Below are 22,178 nucleotides of genomic sequence, written 5' to 3'. Positions count from 1 at the left end.
TAATTTCACATCATTTTTTTAATGTTTCACACTTTTCAAACTCCTTTTCCATCCCGTACCGTAACTCCTTTGAACCATACAACAAAATTGGAACGTCAGTGGTTAACTGTATAAATTCCAGTACTATTTTCTTCTTGACTAGATTTTTAAGTCAATATGTTTCACTAAAATTCAAAGTGAAACAAAACAAGAGTTATAAGTAACCTTCCATGGATCTCTCTATCCCTGTGTAAATTTCCCTAAATAGAAATTTAAACAATGAGAGATCTCAATATTAACTAATAAGCAAAACTACTAATCAAGAAGGGAAAAATAGAGACTTTATACATTAATTTTAACAAGGAATAATCAGACCACAAAGCACTCATACAGGTAAAGTAAAAGAGGCCACGTACAGCTTAATATTTGCATTTTTTCATTTGGATCAAGTAGATGAAAAAAGTGAGGCCACAGCACCCAGTCCCAGAGGTCCTCAGAAGATTTAACACTCAAAGGCTAATTCACATTCCAAAGCATTCACAAAGAAAGGTATCCTATTTGTTAATAAAACCCATTCAAGAGATAACTTAGCGATTCATCTTTGGGTTTGTGAAACTGGGATGACACACAGGGCACATTTCTTGTTTTTATTTCAACATTTAAAATATTCACAGATGCAGTATATTCATTGACATCTCCATGGAAGATGTACCAAACAAAGCAGACAGGTATTCCACAATTACAGAATTACATATTTGTTACTATGTGAATGTTTACCCCTAGAGTTTATCTGGAAAAACACCACTTTAAAGAAAAAAAGCAAAAACTTTTGAGTGTTTCACTGGATTTTCCATAAAAAGTGAGTTGCAAAGAATTTAAGGAGAGATACCTAAATATTAGCACTTCTTTAAAATTTCAAACTTTTATAGTTCTAACATACCGCCATCAGGAACATTTAAATAATTAATACTCAGTTCTTTCTCTTTTCCCCTCAATAGCCAAGCCAGAACGTACTTACTTTTCCTGTCTTTTTCCCTAAACACATTATGAAGAATAGGCTGACCATCACAGCATCTTGACTAGCTAATGAGGTAGGAATATTCTTCTTTCAAAAGAAGTTCTTAAGCATTTATGAAGCAAAATAAAAAAGAATAAAATTATGAGTTTTTCTTTAGTGGTTGTTCTTTAAACGCCAAGAGCATTAGAAATTGGTCAAATGCTGCTTGTACTTTAAAAAGACAAAGACAAAAATCCACTAGAAAGGCCCTGCTACTGCACAGATTCGTGGGCTGGCGTGAATTAAATTCATTTTGGCATTACCAGGCTAAGAAACCAGTGCCTGAAAATGTCACACTTTCTTCCTGGAAGAAATCTTACCAAGAAGGTAAAGTTTAAATAGAAAACAATATACCCTATCTTTTCTTTCCAGCACAAGTTATTTTAAAAAGTCTCTTCTTTTAACCCAGTTCTCATCCTTTTCTACACACACACACGATTAATAATTTCTGTATATTACATATCCAGTAATGTACTGAAATGAATTAACCAAGAACATTACCAAAGTCTGCCAGAGAAACACTCCTTATTTCAAAGTTTGAATGACATAATACTAAACAGCTAGAAAATGCCTAGCTAGGTAACAGATTGCAGCACATCTCTGTATTAGCATATTGTTTCAAAATGCATACACCTTGTAATTTCACATAAACCTAGGAAATTTACCCATTACTCCCTCTTCATCTACACCAAAATCAGAGTTCTGTGTTCCAACTACCCTTTCTGTACATACAATAAGGAATACTTTACAAATCTACCCAATTCAGTTAATATGTTCCCAAATAAGGGGAAAGTTTTCAAACAAGTATGATTTGTCTAAAATACGTATTCTGAATACTTTAATATCTATTATGTGATGAAGGCTAAAATACCAGAAAAGAGGATTTATTTCCCCAATTATGCACATATTAGGGTTACTGCTAAAAAAACACTTCTTAAAAATCTTAAAAATGTAAAAGAAACACTTAGAACAGCTGCCAGAAAAAAAACTGATAACTCTGTGACCTGGCAGATGGTTTTGAAATCAAGCCCTTGACAACTCTGCTATAAAATGTTTTAGACATAGTAATCAAACTTGTTATAATAGTGCAACTCTCTGATATGGTAGGAACCATTTGAGATTAGCTACCAAATGTCAGCAAGAATTTTTTACATGTCTTTAAACCTTTCTTTTTACTATTCTATCTAGAACTGTGTCCTATCAATGTGATCAAGGTATCATGTGTTACCATTTAGTGTGAAGAGAACTCCTTCCTCTTCACGGCCACCTTCTGTAATTTCAGTTATAGTTTCTTTACATTCTTCTCCTAAGGCACACCATGTCCTATTTATTGCTGCAAAGCCCCTGAAATCTGTGCCTCAACCTATGTCTGCTTCATCATTATGGTTCAATGAAAATCACTTCAGAGTGCCTGCTAAAACTTAGTAACGTTAAGTCTAGAATGCCATTGTCCCATACATGAACTGCAAAAGAACCAAGTCTACTGAAGCAAAGGCTAAAAAACACAACTATGTGCTCTTTGTGCTCTTTCCCCTAAAAATTGACCACATTATCTACTATGACAGTTAAGCTCAGTGACATCTCTGGCTATATATAATCCATACTCAATGTCATAAAATAAAATGTTAGGCCAGTAAGCTTTCACAATTTTTATTAAATCCTAGTCTAATTTAACAATATCTGATTTTATAGACATCATCCCATGGTGAATATGTTTAATAAGTGAAAGCAAATCAGACATCTAAGTCATTATTTTCTGCAGACTAAGCAATAAGATAACAACTACACAGAACACTACATGTAATGACATACATACATTTACTTGCTCGGAGTTTTCGTACAAGCCACGTTGTTTATCAAACTATATCTCCTAATATTTAATACAGTAGAATTAGTGATTGTAGTTCTCATATAATATTTTACTTACAAGTACCTTATTGAGATAAGTAACATTTTGACAGTTTCAGACTTTCCAAATTAGCATAATATACTCAAGAAAAAGAGCAAAAAGCGAAACGAAAACTGAACATAACAAGTTATTAAAAGGAAAATGAAGTGAAGAAAAAAAGGGGAAAGTGAAATATCATTGGGGTGGGGGGAAAAGAAAAAAATCAAACAAGTCCAGATATTTGACTAGAAGGAAACAGATTAACCATGAATTTCACAAACCAAAATTTTCTAAATTCAATGTGATGCTAATCCTTTTGAACGTAAAAGCTGAGTTGAAACTAAAAGGTCGATAAACTGTTACTTTCGGCCTTAAATAGTACCAACTTTTCTGATCAAAGAAGGCCACAACAGTTAAGATTGTATTACTTGATTTTATTTTACACTACATGATGGACACAAAAGCAATCCTCCTTAATAAAACTGACAATTAGCTTCACTCAGAACATTTTTAATAATGCGCATTTAAAAAGAAGTATTCATCTTACAAATTGTTCTGCAATCCAAATATACAATAGCTTGGAAAACAATGTTTAGAAAACAAAAGCCAATGTAAAAAGACAGATTAAAACAACTAAAACAGTACAGGTTTTACGTTGCTCTGATTTTACAGTTTTCTTACTGCATCATCAATGTCAGAAATCTGTTCCTTCAGCTGGCTCCACTGCTCAGGATTTAAAGAAATACCTAAAAAAAAGTTTAAAAATCAAAAATTGAATATCTACTTAAGCTCTCTTGAGGATTTTCATACTTCCAACTAAAATACTGTTTTATCTAAATTGCCATTTTGAATGGCACAATAGTACATTAAAAATCAAATCCCTTACGTTTGTTAATTACACATTCATCACAATTACCTTAGCAGGTAAATCTTATACCCAGTTTTACTTTCAACACTGCATCCTGCATAATGCCTATTATACCCAGTGAGCGCAAATGATGATTTGAAGATTTATGTCACAAGTGCTTGCAAACTGGCAGGCTATGTGGCCAGACCCAGATTCGGTATGTGACACCCCACTTCTACAACCAGTTGTTTCCAACATTTGCTCAAAATTTCCACAGGAACTCAGCATGAATGACTGTGCTGAGCTCTTCCAGAAGCACTCACTTCACTTTGGAAAAATCCCCGAGACACGATCCAAACAGGACTTCTTAGACTGTGCATACTGGTTAAGAGTGCACTCTGGGGCTTCCCTGGTGGCGCAGTGGTTGAGAGTCTGCCTGCCAATGCCCTGGTCTGGGAAGATCTCACATGCGGCGGAGCAACTGGGCCTGTGAGCCACAGTTACCAAGCCTAGGCATCTGGAGCCTGTGCTCCGCGACAAGAGAGGCCGCGATAGTGAGAGGCCCGTGCACCGCGATGAAGAGTGGCCCCCGCTTGCCACAACTAGAGAAAGCCCTCGCACAGAAAGGAAGACCCAACACAGCCATAAATAAATAAAGAAATAAATTTAAATCATATGGGCTTCTAAGACCTCTGCTTAAAAAAAAAAAAAAAAAAGAGTGCACTCTGGAGTCATGCTGCCAGGGTTCAAATCCCAGCCTCACTGTCACTAACTCTATGGTCTTTAAAAAATTAATTACCTCTAAACCTCAGTTTCCTCATCAGTAAAATGCTGCTTATAACTCAAAGGGTTGTTGTGAATAATTAAATTAGCTAATGTGAATAAAATCTCAGCCTATCACCAGACACATAAACATTTAAAACATTAGCTAATGACATGTTCCTATTTAAGACATAAAAGTATGAACAGAAAGTACTTTGTGCTTTAAATTTACAATGTTCTAATGCCTGACCCTTATAAGCACAGAAATAAACTAGAATTGGAAGATTAATGAATTTCTCAGAAAACTGCTGGAAGGCCATGAAGTTGAGAGGAAAGAGGAGAATATATTAGGGCAATACTTAGGAAGGGCTAATCAAATCATTTTAGTAAACGTTTGCAGGAAAAAGAAAAGAAATCTGGCATTGGCTACACTGGGACAACTTGAATGATCACTCCAGAAGTAGCCTGAAGAAGAAAAGGGCACGAAAGCATATAAATGTTAAGTTTAATACAGTCAAAAATTACATGAAGCAAACAAGTGGTACTTTTCAAAATGACATGCAGGCAGAGTAGAAGAAAATAAGGCATTTTTTTCATTAACTAAGGATCCATCTAAAGCAGCTAACCAGCCAAATATACGAATTTCTGTTGGTACACAAATGTTCTGTAGCTATTTGGTGAATGAATAAAGCATGCTTCTGTGATGATGACATGCTTGGGACTGGATGAAGCAAAAATGGAAGGAGGACAAAGACCCACTTAAAGGATACCACCCTAAAGAATATCTGTTTGGAGATGAACCAAAAGGAAACGCTGTAAACCAGAATTTTCCATTCCTGATTTTACACCTTCCCAGTGCCCCCATTCTACTTCAGAATTGATGTAATCTTTTTAAAGGTATATTCAAGTAAATTAGTAGCCAACTGAAGTGATATTAGGGGTATTATTGGGGGGAGGGAGGGAGATATTTCAACAAGCTTTTATTTAAGACATTTCATTAAAATAAGTTAAGTGTCTTGTCCAAAAAGGCTACAGGGACTTCCCTGGTGGTCCAGTGGTTAAGACTCCGCACTTCCACTGTAGGGGGCACAGGTTCCATCCCTGGTCAGGGAACTAAGATTCTGTATGCCGCACAGTGAAGCCAAAAAACAAAAACAAAAAAGGCTACAGAAGATAAAGAGAATCAACTCAAGGAGGATCTCCCATGCCCTATGCACCATCAACATTATTTCAATTTCAAATAAAGTCCAAACAATTTCAAGCTTAGATAATCTTAAATTTAGTCCCAACATCAGGACCAAATTCAGGAAATTAAATCTTACCTTTCCTTCCTGGTTTCATTTCACCTTCCGGATCCATCCAGTATTCTCTAATATCAATTAAGACTTTCCCTTTAAAGTCCCGAACACTGACATACCTCATTTTCCCAATCTGCAAAAGAAACAAAACATAAAATGGTGTTCAACAATGGCATCCATATTTATATTCACACTTGCTGCACACTCACTCTACTTTTAATCACAAAAATAATTACTATTCTCAATATCAAAACTACACCAAAGGAACTATCACTGTTAGAATGTTTCTAAAAAGATGAAAAAAGCCCATCTCACGTTTCCAATCACTTTTACGTTAAATTGGGACATATATAACAAAGTATTATTCAGCTTTAAAAAAGAAGGAAATTCTGTCACGTGCTATTCACAACAAGGATGAACCTTGAGGACATTACGCTACGTGAAATAAGCTCATCACAAAAAGATACATACTGGATGATTCCAGTACTTAATATGAGGTACCTAGGGACTTCCCTGGTGGCCCAGTGGTCAAGAATCCACCTGCCAATGCAGGGGACATGGGTTTGATCCCTGGTCCAGGAAGATTCCACATGCCACGGAGCAACTAAGCCCTTGCGCCACAACTACTGAGCCCACACACTACAACTACTGAAGCCCATGTGTTCTAGGGCCCACGTGCTGCAACTACTGAAGCCTGTGTGCCTAGATCCTGTGCTCTGCACCAAGAGAAGCCAACGCAGTGAGAAGCCCACGCACCGCAACAAAGAGTAGCCCCCGCTCACCACAACTAGAGAAAGCCCCCGCTCAGCAACAAAGACCCAATGCAGCCAAAAAATAGATAAATTTTTTTAAATTTCGTATGCTTTAAAAAAAAAAATACAAGGTACCTAGAATAGTCAGATTAAGATAGAAAGTAGGATGGTGATTACCAGGGGCTGGGGGGAGATCGGGAAAAAAGGGGAGTTGTTATGTACAAGATGAAAATAGTCTGGAGCTCTGTTTCACAATAAAGTGAACATACTTAACATTACTGTATGCTTAAAAATGGTTAAGATGATAAGTTTTATGTTAAGTGTTTTTTTTTTTACCATAAAGATCATTACAAAGCAAAATCTTGCACAAACCACACCGTAGGAATCCATAGACTCAGCTAGCTACATTGCTTTAGCAACCATTCTGAATATAAGAATCCAAAGTTCCAGTCAACAGTAACATGAGATGGCTTTTCCTTTTAGACATTCATTTCAAATAACATCTTTAACACACTGCACTTACAGTCGCAAACTGAGAACTTAAAACTGTCCACAGAAAACTATTTTTCAAAAACCTCCTACTGCTGCTTAACACAAACTACAGATTGCACAGGGAAGGAAAAGGCTTACTCAACCAAGTGTCTGTAAGCACTTTCCAGTATATCTGATCAAAACCTCTACCTCTACCTATCTGACTCACTTTAAACCTACTCTTCAATCTTCCTGACTTAAATACTAGCTGTGATCTTGTGCTTGAAACACATCATCATGTAAAAGTTGCTTTCCCTATAAACCTGGGTCCCTTAATGATTAAATAATCCCTTTTATTGGGATATCAAGTATTGCTATAGTAGAAGGACAGTTGTGCTGATACAAGTACACATTTACGGCTTCCATCTTGCCTATGTCCTCTCAGGCTGCTTTTTCTTGTCTCAGGTCTTGTTCATTTTCGTTCTCAAATTTCTCATCCCACTAGTGTGCCCCCTATTTGCTGGGTATGCCTCATGCTTTATGGAGAAAATACAGTCCATCAGGTATGGTTAAGTGCCTTCAAATCTCTCTTCTCAGTACTTACCCACATCTTCATCAATTCTTAAGTTCTTTACCTTTTGTATCCCATTTCTTGCGTATACAGCTGACCCCTGAACAACTCAGAGGTTAATTCAAGTATAGTTTATACCTCGGCCCTCCACATCCAAGGATTAAACCAACCACAAACCATGCAGTATTTAGTATTGAAAAATATCTGTGTATAAGTGGACCCAGGCAGTTCAAACCTGCATTATTTGAGGGTCGACTGTACATTCTTTCCCTTCCTGTTGGTTCTTATCTACCATTTCCAAACATGCTCATTCTCCTCTTTCTATAAGGCATCTTCCCTAATCTGCATTGTATAACTTTCCTCATGTTTCCTTCCTCCCTTTATTGCTAATCTTTGAAAGGCAAGAATAGCTGTTTCCATTGATTAAACTCCCAATGCCTATGCTAAAGTCACCAGTGATCTTACTGTCATTTTTAACGGCTTATTTTTTACAGTCCTTTGTGTCCCCTAGTGCCTGTCATACCGGGTTCCGAGCAAACTGTTTTAATGGATGAACTAAATAAATAAGACCAAAATAATTATCACAGTGAAACTCCCAATAGTGATTTATAACACTGATTTAATACCTAACAAATTTTTAAGTATCTTAGGCACCTATAGCACTGAACTGAACATTGTTTCATTTTGGTTTTTAAGGTAAGCCCATGTGACAGATGAATAGATAAAATTAAAATACACTGAAAACCTACTAGAGTAATACTGATTAGGTAAGTCAAGTAAGCATTCAGTGTGGGCTTGAGTAGTGCAAGAGACTTCGGGTGGTGGAATTTGACCTTGAAAAATGACAGGCCATTAATTAAGCAAAAGGGAGAAAAAAGTGATGAGGACATAGACCAAGGAAAGCAGAAAGATACAATACTGATGAGATTCAAAAGGCTGAATAGATGGAGCTATACTGAAAAGGACTTGAAAAGCCAGGAAGAGAATTCTGAAGCCTTTATAGGTCCCTGAACTATGGACAAAAAAGAAAAAAAAACCAGAAGCAGAAAAACAGGGTTACAACTTTAAAATTTCACTAGAAAAAAAGTTAAAGATCAAGACTGAAAGCAACCTTTTTTTTAAAAACAGTGTAAGTACATGAACAGCATTTTATCAGTCTTAAAGTAGTAATAACAAGTACTCAGTTATTTTATGTAAAAAGCATGGTACAATACAGTTAACACAACACATTGTTAGCTAGCTTCACTTCTACCCTCGATCCCTAGAAACTTCTAACAAGCTTCCTCACCCACAATTTCAATGAGGTGTGTATAAATGTTTGTTTGCTACAGATGAACTTAAAAAGAGGCATGTTCTTTCTCCCAAACGTAACTGACCATCCACATACTTAAAACTTTGTGAATTTACAATTTGAAGTCCCGAATCACTCTTCAAATAACTTGTGTTTGACTATTATAAATAAGAAATTATACAAAGTAGGGAAAAGTTATAGGTCAATTAACTGACTCTCTTAAAATCTGGCAATAATGATTCAGGGAACACCAGCACCAAAGAACTGTGGGGGTGAAAGGAGGGGAAGCCTGAGGACGCAGACCGATGCTGCTCTACCAACATCTGAACCCCTTATTGTAACCAAAAACTTACTGTGCGTTTTCTTTTGTATACTGCCCCTTAATATATTCAGTGTTCACTTTATTTTTTTTTATTTTTTTCTCCAGTGTTCATTTTAGCATAAAAAGCTTTAACGTGAATTTTCAAATAAAGATGGGCCCTACAGAAAACGGCACCACGTTTATCCCATGACTTTTCATTCTCCCAGCCCAAAGCACCAAATCCACAGTATGCACATTCATTCCAGAGTTTAAGCAATAGAGGCACTAGAGGAAAAAGAAGAGTCAGAAGGACACTTTGCCCCTAACATCAGGAATAAAGCAAGGATGTCTGCTCTCACCACTTCTTTTCAATATTGTACTGGAAATACTAGCAATAAAGCAAGAAAAAGAATGAAAAGGATGATGTAAAAGCAAAAATCGTCATCAACAGAGAAATCTAAGAAGTCCAAAAAAATACATATATAACATGTAAATATATAAAATATAGAATATATATGTATACTTACATATATCATGTAATATCGTACATATTGTTTAGCAATGAACAACTGGAAAACGAAGTTAAGAAACAACACATTTTTAAAAAGTGGTTCTGAAGAACCTAGGGGCAGGACAGGAATAAAGACAGAGAATGGACTTGAGGACACAGGGAGGGGGAAGGGTAAGCCGGGACGAAGTGAGAGAGTGGCATGGACTTATATATACTACCAAATGTAAAACAGATAGCTAGTGGAAAGCACCTCAGTGCTCTGTAACCACCTAGAGGGATGGGATTGGGAGGGTGGGAGGGAGGGAGACGCAAGGGGGAGGAGATATGGGGATATATGTATAGCTGGTTGACTTTATTATACAGCAGAAACTCACACACCATTGTAAAGCAACTATACTCCAATAAAGATGTTAAAAAAAAATAAAATAAGTCAAAAAAAAAAGAAACAATACATTTGCGATAGAATCAAAACACAAAATACTTAGGAATAAATTTAGCAAAAGATATACCAGAATAACCACAAAACAGAGAAATCAAAAAAGATCTAAATAAATGGACAGAGATACCATATTCATGAACAGGAACTTCAATATTGTCAAGTTCTGACTCTTCCCAAATTGATCTTCAGATTTACCCAATCCCAATCAAAATCCCAGTAGACTTTTTGATAAAAACTGACAAGCTGATTATAAAATGTGTATGAAAATACAAAATACATAGAATAGCAAAAATAATTCTGAAAGTGAAGAACAGTGTTAAAGGGCTTACACTACCTGATTTCAAGACTCACCATAAAATCATAATTAAGAAAGTGTGGTACTAAAGACAGACATAGAGATCAATGGACTACAACAGAGTTTAGAAATAGATAAATATTTTGTATATTTACTGATTTTCTTTAAAGATCCAAGGTGATTCAACAGTAAAAGAATAGTCTTTTGAACAAATGGTACTGGAATAATTCGATTATCTGTACAGGGGTGAAAAATGAGTCTCAACCCCTATCTCACATTATACACAGAAAAAACTAATTCTATATGGATTAGAGACCTAAACATGAAAGTTAAAACTATAAAAAGTGTAGCAAAAAAAACACTGGCAAAATTTTTGTTTTTGGCATTGGGGTAGAGAACTGTATCTTAAACAGGAAACAAAAAGCAATAACCAAAAAAGCGAAAAATTGATGAAAATGGACATTTTCAAAATCAAAGCTTTTTAAAGATACTTAAATAAAAAAAGTAAACCACAGACTCAGAAAATATTCACAATACTTGTATCTGACAAAGGACTTTTATTTAAAATATTTTTTTAAATCCCTCAAATTCAATAAATCAAATGACCTTTTAATAGGCAAAAGATCTGAACAGAATCTTCAAACAAAAATATCAGACATTAGGGAAATACAAAGTAGAACTACACATCCATTAATTAAAGTGGATAAAATTTTTAAGACTGGTAATACCCAGTGACGATGTGCAGCAACTGGAATCTCATACACTGCTGGTGGGTCTGTAAAATGGTACAGCTACTTTGGAAAAGTCTGACAGCTTCTTAAAGTTAAACATACACTTGGCCTATGACCCAGCAAATACATCTGGTGTTTACCCAAAAGGCGAAAATGTCCACAAAAAGACTTGTACAAGAATATTCACAGCAGCTTCATTCCTAATATCCCCAAACTAGAAACAACCCAAATGTCCACCCAAAATGAATGGATAAACGAACTGTAGTACAATCATACAATGGAATACCAATCAGCAATAAAAAAGAACAAACCACTGATACTTGAAACAAGGAATGATCTCAAAACATTATGGTGAGCAAAGGATGCCAGACACAAAACAATACAGACTGTATGATTCCATTTATATGAGGCTCTAGAACAGGCAAAATAAATCTCTAGGGACAGAAATTACATCAGTGCTTACCTGGGGAAAGGGAATGGACTATAAAGGGAGGTCTGGAGGGAACTTTCCAAGGTGATGGAAACGGCCTCACTACAAAAGCATGTACGTTTAGAGAAAGACAAATATCATATGATACTGCTTATATGTGGAATCTAAAAAAATGGTACGAATGAACATATTTACGAAACAGAAATAGAGTCACAGATGTAGAGAACAAACTTATGGTTACCAAGTGGGGGGGAGGGAGGAAAGGGATAAACTGGGAGATTGGGATTGAGATATACACACTACTATATATAAAATAGATAACTAGTAAGACCCTACTGTATAGCACAGGGAACTCTACTCAGTACTCTGTAATGACCTATAGGGGAACAGAATCTACTTGGGCTGGCCAAAAAGTTCGTTCGGGTTTTTCTGTAAGCTGTTAGGAAAACCCCGAAAGAACTTTTTGGCCAACCCAATAAAAAGAGTGGATATATGTATATGTACAACTGATCCACTTTGCTGTACAGCAGAAACTAACACAACACTGTAAATCAACCATATTCCAATAAAAATTAAAACAAAAATAAAATTTTAAAAAGCATGTACGTTTTTTACAGCTCACCAAATTATGCTTTAAATGTGTGCATTTTATTGTATATGGATTATATCTCAATAAAGTTTATTTTTAAAAAAAGAAAAGAACTTGCCCAATAGTCACCTCTTCCTTGAGGAGACATAAAGCTGACAAATTCTTACCAAAAAAAAAAAAAAAAAAAAAAAAAAAAAAAAAAAAGGCAAAAAAACTACCACAGAAAAATGAGGAGGTAGTAGTATAGATATAATTAAAAGTAGAAAAAATAAAGATCACTGCACTTACATGTCATAGGAGAAAACAATGACACAACAGAATGCATGTATTTTCACACACACATAATCTGGAGATTAACAAGAGAAAAATAATATGTACGTCATACAGAAGAGTGATTCTTAAATTTTTTTGATTTCCTGTCCCCTTTGGGGTACTGATGGTTATAAATAATCCCTTCAATACAAAAAAATCCAAAAAAAAATTAATTTCATGGACTCCCAAAATAAACCCCCAGGTTAAGAACACCTGACTCAGTAGTAACATAATTTAAAAGTAACAGGCTTATCCTTAAAATCATCAAATCAACTAAAGCAGTATTACTGATCCTTTGTGCTGAATTTTGAAGACGAACAGGGATCCCTCTGAAGAAGAATAGGGATCAAAGTCCCCCGCCTCAATCATTCTGAACTTTTAAGACACAGGTACTAAGTAATTACAAGATAGTTCTCCAATCCACATCACATAAGTCATCTCAGGTAAATTATATCCCTTCGGAACCAAATTCTCAAAATTCAGAGCTGAAGAAACCAGACAAAAGCAAGCATCTAGTAGTATCCCCTCTCTACTCAGGATCTGCCCAAATCATTCCACAGCTTAAAAGATTAGCATAGTGACTTTCCTTGGGCACAATTCTCTTCAAATATTACATTTAGAGAGCCGCTTATGTTTGATGCACACTGCTTTACCAAAATTTAAGATCATTTCCTCCAGTTCTATTCTCAAGAGATGGGTATTTAGGTTAAAGAAAAAAAAAAAAAAACCCTGTCTTATGGCTGCTAAGCAATACTCAAACAACTTTAATTTAGATTTTAGACTTGTCTTTGGTAAAGTATACCTGATAACCCAGGTCCTTAAAGATACTAGCAATGTCTAAAAAAGTTCCACTCTGGGAGCTGTCTTCAAGGCATTTTCTTGGTAAATGAAAAATATAGGAAATATATATCTCTATTTTTTAAATTAAATAAATAGATTTTTTTAAAACTTTACAGAACACAACGAGCGTAACTGATTTTCCTTCCAAAAACCCCATCCTTCACCTGTCTTTCCTAAATTATCAAACCATTATTACTAATAAAAATGAAATCCTCATTTTAAATTACATAACCAATGTATTCACTAGGTCCGTGAAAAGTCACTCTGAAAATCAGGCCTATATGATCCTCCTAAAGGCACTTTCAAAAGGGTGAGGGGTCTAACAGCCTTTGAGGCTTGGGAACCTCCCAAATGAGGGCTTAAGAACTGAACTCACTTCTTTTGGTGAGATAACCTCCCTATAAAAAAAGAACTGGTTTCCCAAAACTGCTCTAATAGAATAAAATCTCTAAATGTGGGCCCTAGTTTCTTTATCTGTACAATCAGGAGTAAAGGAGACAAGATGAAATCCATTAATAGACCACAGATGCTCTATTATCCAAGTACAAGCAGGCATACAGTGAACAGAATTGATCAGAGAAAAGCCCAAGATAACTGCCAAGCAAATACTTGAAAGTTTTTACCTTTAGTACAAACATTAAGTTGAAATATTCCAAAGCAGTCCTTCATTCTATATAGGAGGAAAGTCTATGAAAGGAAGGGATACTTTCTTGCAGATTTTACATTTCATTCTGCCCCTTAAAATAGCTTCCCACTGCACTTAGAATGAAACTAAAACTCCTAAAACTGGTCTCCCAACAGGAAAGCCCTGAAAGATCTGGCCTTCACCTTCCTCATCAACTAGACCTCCTACCTACACTCTCAGCCAACTTTCTAGGCTCCAGGCACAAGGGCTTCATAATTCCTACACAATCCAAGCTCTTTAGCACTTCAAGGCATCTGCAAATTCTCTGTCAAATTAATCTAATCTGCTCCTAGTTCCTCTAAAATATTCAGAAGACTAAAACCCATAAAAATCCATCTGCATTTTGTCACCTTTTTTACATAATTTTTAATTAAAAAATGTATGTATTTAAGATTTATAACATGATTCAATGTACATATTCCGAGTGAAAGACTACTACACTCAAGCTAACATATCATCTCCTTATCCTTACCATTTTTTGTATGATCAGTGCGCCTGAAAATCTACTTAGTACATCTCCAACGTTCAATACAGTATTAAGCACAGCTAGCATGTGTCTATTTCTTTATCTAGAGCTATAACAAGACAAAATTGAGTAAAACTTCTATTTTCCCATTCTCACATTAATCCTGGTACTGTCTTTCAAGGACATCAGTAAGCTTTAAAAAAAAAAAAATAAGTGCACACACACAAGCCTTACTTTCTAGTCAAGTAAATGTTTGCAGTTTCCTTTTGTCCAACCTTCTGACTTCGACTAATACTAATGTCTCCTTGAAACGCTTATCTTGTTTATGCTCCCACAAAGCACTTATTTTTTTCTTGCTCCCATTACTGTACTCTTCCTATTTTCCTTCACCTTCTCTAACCTATATCCTTTTTTCCTTCCATCCTGAATATCACAAGGCATGTCCTCAGTCACCTCCTCTTCTACCTCTGTCTATACTTACTTCAGTGGAAGGTTTCAGTCAACCATACTAATGACCCACATGAACAGTTCCCAACTAAGCCTTCTAGGTTCTAAAGCAGAGACATTTTATCACACTTACAATCAGATCCAAAAGGCCAAACTTAACCACCTCTGCCATTAAAACTAACTTATTTTCCTCTTATCTATCAATGAAACCTTCATCTCTATTGTCTCTCAAATTTAAAACCAGTCTTCATTGATTGCTTCATTCCTCTAGTCCATTCTTCCTCACCAGCGATCTTAATCATCACTATTTCATCTTCCGGGAAAACCACCTAAGCTTACCACCTCACATAATTTATCCCCACTGCCTCTCCCATAAATCCTTCTTGTACCATGATGCCAATAACAAGTCTCCCTAAAACAAGATAAGAAACCCAAGGAAAGAAGCTATGCCAGTCCTGAGTAATTTCATCAAAGCCCTCTGATGAACTTCCCTCACTTTACCTCACTACTCAACCTTAATCCCCACAACAAATAAACTGAGGGCCCATTTTAGTAAACCCATTCACCCTTTCTGTTATCAAGCCAAAACTGGGCAGGTCATACTGCTGTTTCCCCTCCAGTAACATCCTATCCATACTTCACAGCCCAATACTAGACCTATCTCCTCCAAGCTGCTCTCTAAACGTGCAGTTCTCAATCTTTTTTTGCATTTCTCTAACTTTTAAATTCCCATTGCTTTAAATACAGCAAAACTACAGAATTCTAGATTTTAACAATCTAGCATCATATAAATTGCTTTCATTTCTACTAACTTCTTCTTATATTTCAAGGAATATCCTCAGTCAAGAGAATTGTAACATACATAAAAGATTATTATGCATTACCAGATTAAGGTACTTTTAACATTCTTTAGATCAAGCCAGGAAATACTTCCTCTGGAACTAAGGAAATAACCCACTTTACCTGAAACATGTTATCATCTCTGCTGCTGCTGCTCTGCTTAGAAGATGATAGGGCTCTTGAAGTTTCACCAGTCTTTTGCTTTTTTACAGGTTTTTCTGGAGCAACTTGCTTTTTCCTCTTTAACTTGAAAGAAAAACAAGAATATGGTTAAAATCTGCATAAGAACAAAACATATCTCAGGTTCAAAATATTCCATTACTTTTCAAGACTTAAAGGATCAAAACACTCCATTTATTAATAAAAAAAATCATAAATATATACACAAGCAAGTTTCACTTGACAACAGAACTATGAAACTAACCTAGCACTGCTATCTAGTGCAGTGTTTTCAAACTGCTCTCAGAAACCCAGAAGATACTTCAGGCATTAGAGTGATATTCACCAGAGAAAGTTATTTTATAGACTGGGATCCCTCATAAAATTTCTTTGGGAGAGAAAAAAGATGGAGGTATGGGGGCTGCTGCTTTTGAATAAACTTAAACTTTTGGAAACCACTCTAGTAAATTAGTCAGTTACTTATTTTTACAAAGAAAATGTACTAATTAGGAAGAATACCACCAACTTATGATTATTTATGCCTGCCTATTCCAAAAAGGACTTAAATTGTCTTAGCAAGTTTATGAGTAGGCAAAGCTAAGAAAGGTATTTTGTACTGGGCACCAGAGGTCAACAACTCATCACAAAAAAATCACTTAAGATAAACAGTAATGTGTTACACTAGCATTCAAAATCAAAACAATGTTTTAAAAGCAGCATTACTCTAAAAGTTTTTCATATAGCTTCATTCTCAAAATGAGCTAACAGGGACTTCTCTGGTGGCGCAGTGGATAAGACTCTGAGCTCCCAAGGCAGGGGGCCTGGGTTTCATCCCTGGTCAGGGAACCAGATCCCGCATGCATGCTGCAACTAAGAAGCCCTGGAACCACAACTAAGGAGCCCACCTGCCACAACTAACTAAGACCCGGTGCAACCAAATTAATTAATTACTTTTATTTATTTAAAAAATGAGCCAACAGTCCATGAAATCCAGTAGAGTTCCCAATCCAAACAGTAGAGGGCAGTCATGTTCCTTAGTGGACGGTATATAAACTATTAATGTTTTACCAAATTATGTGATGCTAGGTAAAATACTGATATAATGTATGTATTTATGTACACAAACTGAAAGACTGGATTCATTTAACATAAGTCCTTACAGGATTAACAGTATTATTTGGGATAAATAGCAAAAATTACCTCAGCTCAATAAGCAGAAAGCAATTATTCTTTTTATCAGGGTCTATATAGTCCTTGTGGAATGGCACATACCTGGCACATAAAAGCTCAATAAAAAACTTGTTAAATCAATGTATTCAAATGCTATACTATGTGCAAGTTAAAGAACTAAGAGACATTCCCTTCTTGAATATAGCCATGCATGCTCTTTGAAGTTTTTTTTCAACCTTCCAGGTGATATTACACTATGTACTTTCCTATAAAAGTCCATCTCCTCCAAGACTCTCATATAAGCTCTCTTTTCTTTTAACTAACACTGCTAACTGAGCTCAGAGACACAACTATGTAAGGTTTTAGGAGATAAAGGACAATTCTGCGTGGAAGAAGCCCTGACTACAGTGTGAGATGCTCAGTTAAGCAGAATGCACAGTTAAGCTTATAGCACAATTATCACCTAATGCAGAAAAAGCCTCTTCTATCAAAATGGGTACTTTCATGTTAGCTTTGCTGGGTGCTGATTTAATTAAAAGGAGGGAACCAGAGTAAGTAACATTCTAATTTAAAATGTACCAAGCCAAATTTTATGTAATCCTTGAAGGCTAGATAAACAACAAGGCTGAGAAGACTGTCAAACTGACATCTGCTTTCAAGGAGTTCAGATAATTTGGCTCAACAACTACACAGAATACCTACAGATTAGGAAGATTACTAAATAATGGCAAATAGTGGCTTTGGTCTAAATCTAGTGCTATTCCCCTAGGAAGCCTTACGAGTCCTAAAAAGCCACAACAGGAAGCTTGTTAATGTCAGAAGACTTGCTCAAGTCTGACATCGGGGCTTGGCGTGTGCGTGTACACCAAGCACCCTAGGCACTTTAGTCAAGTGGTTCAGGGGCCATCTGCACTTTCAGAAACACCCATCCAGGCTCTCATTTTAAGATTCTGATATGCTGTGCAGTCCTTCAGAACTGGATGTGGGCAATACTGAATTAAGTATCACAAAAGTCACATGGTGTATATCACCTTTTTGTCAACTTCACTGTCAGAATCACTGCCAGAAGAGCTTGAAGAAACAAGTTCCTTTGACTTCGGCATTCTGAAAGAAAAATACATTATGTAAATAATTCATAATCTGCTCTACTACCTTCAAATTAACTCTCCCCCAATCAAAGATTCAAGAAGTTCCACAGTTCTTTCTACCATTTTTGGTACTGGAGTTGTTACACTGAGCACAGAAGTTATGCTCTTAATCTATGCTCTTTAACATGCAAAGTGAAGAGTTCTGAACCCAGCAAGAAGAACTAAATGTCATACACATCTCATACTCCTACACCTCTCTCTTTCTCAAAGTCAATGGGGTTTTTTATACTTCATTTTAGCAGGGTTAGATGTTTATGTTTAGGGTAAACTGCAAAAAGGCATCTGACAGCAATCCCTATTAAAACCAAGAAGAAATATGAATTAATTCTCAGTACTACTTTATACTTGCCACTGAGGAGACTTATGTACAATTACTCACTGCCGGAACTGATACCAACTTACACACAGCATGGTGAACAACTGTACTACATAGATGTCGGTATTTAATTAATTTTACCATTCTAACCCTATTTTTCATATTTTGTATATGTTCTTAATTTTTTTGGCTTTTTGACCATGCCAATCAAAGGAGCAAGTACTGAATCAAAGTTATACATAATTCACAGTTCATTTACATTTTACACTGATTTTCTACTCTGGAATACAACTAAAATTTGAAGAATCTGCTTATGGGAGGGGCAAAACCTTTCCTCCAACTCCTACTATGACCCTAGTTCCCCAGGTCCCCCCAGACAGAGGCACATAGGCCAGTACCTTGCTTTCCCTGTGGATGTTTACAGAGTGCCTGAGGGCAAGGCAGAGTCTTGTGCTTCTATGTTTCCCAAAATTCAAGGACTTTCACGCTGTACCTCTTTTCAAAGCACTTATAATACCAAGTGGTAAAATGCTTATTTTCAAAACAAGTATCTTTTGCTCTCTCCACCTCCATCTCAGAAGAGACTTGAGTCCTATTAACTTCTGTATGCCCTAAAGGATCCAATATACACAACATACACTATAATGTTTGCTGAAATAAGCGGAAAAAAAGACTTCAAAAAACCCATAAATAATCCAGATCTCGACTAAACTTGTCATTAGCAAGGGCACTGAATGCATCCCGAAACAGGAAGTCAAGGTAAAAGAAATGGGCCATCCCTAGCCTAGCCACTAAATTCAAAAAGCTCAAACCATGCCCAAGCCAGCCATGTTGATTTTATCTGGCACTTTCTTGATGCCAAGAGTAGTAAATTCAGAGGGGAGCAAGCAACATTTATAGCCACGTTTTATACATTAATCCTGTTACTGCTCCGCTTTCCAACCTTATCTCCAAAATCAATTTAGTTGTTTTTCATGCTAGCTAATAATGCCAAGAAGCATTTTTTCTTTTAAAGGTAATCCAACTGAACGTACCCTGTTTTTCACTTTGAAACGGTCAGGCATAACTATACCATCTGTTCATGAAAGGTTCCTGGGGGCCTAAGATCATTTCAAAGAACCACCTCCTGTTTAACCCAAATAAGTCCATCCGACACGAAAACAAGGTAACGGTAACTAAAGCCAGCATGTTTGAACTTGTAACAAAATATATTTTCACTTTTACTTAATGAGCCTTTACCGTTCAAGGGGAAAAAAGCGGGGGGGGGGGGGAGGGCGGCAGGCTCGCAATTCTGGCGAGGCGCTACTAACAGCGCTGGTGTGGAATATATATACAAAACACAACTTAAAAATCTCCGATCTCTGATGAAGGCATGGGGAAGGAGGGATTAGAAAACAAGAGGTGAAAATAAACTAGGACTAAAAGGCACGCGAATTCGGTACAACACGAGGGTGATAAGCAACAAAACGGAGGAAGGGGGCCGGGCGACGCCAGGCAGCCGCCAGAACCCCGGGGCTGACAACGCCTTGGGCGGTGGGAGACAGGTCGGTCGGAGGGGGCGTGGGAGGCGGCGAAATGCGGAGGAGACGGCGTGGGAGAGGAGGGACTTGCACCAAGCGCCATTTTCTTCCCTCGAAGAGCTCACTGCCCCCCAGCAAAGCAGCCGTTCACTCCCCCAGCGCCAGTCGCCCCCGCCGCACCGCCTGCCTTCCTCCGACCGGGTCCCCGTTCCTGGGGGAAGGGATGAGGACCCCGGAGAGACCTTGGGTAGACGCAGGCCCCGCACGCGCCCCCGCCCGGGCCGCCACTGCATTGTCCCGGGGGCGCCCCGGCCCCCTTCCCACGGCTCCTCGCCCCCGCCCGGCGCCGCCTCCCCCGCCGCCCCTGGGCCGTTCCCGGGGGCCAGCTTCGGGGGCCCGAGAGGCCTGAAGCGCGTGGGGCGCGGATGAGGAGGGGTCCGGGAAGGCCGAGGAAGCACGGGGGAGATCAGGCAGCGCCGCCATTTCCCGCGGCCGTCGTCGATGAGAGGGACCGGGGTTGCAGGCGCGCAGCGGCCAGGCTGGCAAGGTGAGGGCCGACCGAGGGCGGTTTCGAGGGGGTGGGGGCGGGGTCCGCGCACTCACGCTCCGCTCCGATAGCCGAACTGCCTCCAGCTCGCCCGCTCGCTACTGACAGAGAAACGGAAGTGACGGCAGCAAAGAGACGCCTGCCCCGCCCCGCTGAGACCACGCGCACGTGATGGGGCGTGGCCTCCCCGCAGAAACCAACACCGAGACCCTTTCCAGGGCCTTAAAGGGGCCGCCCCTCATCCTTAACCGATGCCACGAAAGTGAGATGCAGCGAAGATTGGATTTGACTTGTGAATGAGTGAGGGAACGAATAAAACATGAATGGCAAGCACCGAGCTTTGCACTTGCTCCATAAATGTTTCTTGTAATAAAGTGAAATGTCTGAAAAAGATCAACACTTCTGGCCCATTTTCCGAGAAAGGATCCTTGCCCGCCACCCCCTACTCTGGTATTTGACCCTGGCTAACAAAATCCGAAGGAAGGAAGCCAAAGTCATAACGTTTAATGCCAGAAAGTGCGAAGAAAAGTATTTGCAGAAGTCCCTGGCCACACACCCACACACATTCCTAAACTGAAGTCCTGGGAAATTCCCTGGCGGTCCAGTGGTTAAGACTCGGCACTTTCTCTGCCAGGGCTGGGTTCAATCCCTGGTCAGGGAACAAAGATCCGGAAAGCCGCTGGGCAAAAAAAAAAAAAAAAAAAAAGGTACCTAAACTGAAGTCCTGGAGGTGTAAGGTAGTTCACAGAAGGCAGGAGAAATCCATACTACAAGCAGGAGTATGGCTAATAGAGTCTTTGAATCTATATTTAATGAATGCCGACTATAGCCAAGAATATATATTCAACACACATTTATCAGGCACTCACTATGTTCCAGGTACTGCAGTGAGGCACTTTACATATAATTATCAACCTAACGAGCACTTTCCAACGTAGGAATGATTATTCTCTCCATTTTCTAGATGAAGAAACCAAGGGTCACAAAGTTTAAATAAGCTCTGCTCTAGGTTATACAGGGAGTGAATCATGATTCAAACCCCGCACTGCCTGAGTCACACTGCTGCAGACTGAGGCAGATTGCAAATACTCTAGGCCACTTCTATTCATTCAGTGTCAGGTTAGATGACCACTTTTTAAAAATGAAACACTTGCTGTTTAATTCCTTTTATACAACATTCCCAAAAAAGGCAAAAATAATCCATGGGGATCTAGGTCAGGTTACCCTTGGGAGATATCACTTGGAGTGAGTATGACAGAACCTGTGGGGATGCTGAATAAATCTTGGTCTGGGTGGTGGTTAGGCATGTACGGATGTAAAAATTTCACTTAGTATTTGTGCATTTTACATTATACAAGATACACTTCAATGAGAAAGATGAAAGAGTCAAAAATAAAAATATGAAAATTAGACTGTAAAAAGATGAAACTCACTCAGGAACCACTGTTCCAGCATGGTAGCTTGCCAGCCTGGAGTTTACACACCCAAATGCAGTTAAGGAAGCACCTTCAATGAC

The 22,178-nt window shown here is 37.9% G+C and overlaps 1 protein-coding gene across 1 annotated transcript; it reads right to left on the bottom strand.

The window, feature by feature from the left end:
* Positions 1-611: 611 nt before the first annotated feature.
* SUB1 (SUB1 regulator of transcription) lies at positions 612-20,756 on the bottom strand. The gene is made up of 5 exons (XM_065874656.1): positions 20,719-20,756; positions 18,163-18,235; positions 15,926-16,048; positions 5,856-5,964; positions 612-3,670 (listed from the first exon to the last, which is right to left on the bottom strand). Exons 2-5 carry the CDS (start codon positions 18,232-18,234, stop codon positions 3,591-3,593), a joined length of 384 nt encoding a protein of 127 aa, XP_065730728.1. The 5' UTR covers position 18,235; positions 20,719-20,756; the 3' UTR covers positions 612-3,590.
* Positions 20,757-22,178: the final 1,422 nt, after the last annotated feature.

This window comes from Phocoena phocoena, chromosome 3 (assembly GCF_963924675.1).
Source record: "Phocoena phocoena chromosome 3, mPhoPho1.1, whole genome shotgun sequence".
Lineage (NCBI taxonomy): Eukaryota > Metazoa > Chordata > Mammalia > Artiodactyla > Phocoenidae > Phocoena > Phocoena phocoena.
This window is presented reverse-complemented; position numbering and strand designations above follow the sequence as displayed.

Excerpts from the sequence above, each read along its gene's own strand:
- SUB1 (XM_065874656.1), bottom strand. The coding sequence starts at position 18,234 with ATGCCGAAGTCAAAGGAACTTGTTTCTTCAAGCTCTTCTGGCAGTGAT. Across the intron at positions 16,049-18,162 it reads ACAGTGAAGTTGACAAAAAG|TTAAAGAGGAAAAAGCAAGT; the intron begins GTGATATACACC and ends TTTTCTTTCAAG. Across the intron at positions 5,965-15,925 it reads GAGATGATAACATGTTTCAG|ATTGGGAAAATGAGGTATGT; the intron begins GTAAAGTGGGTT and ends TTTCTTTTGCAG.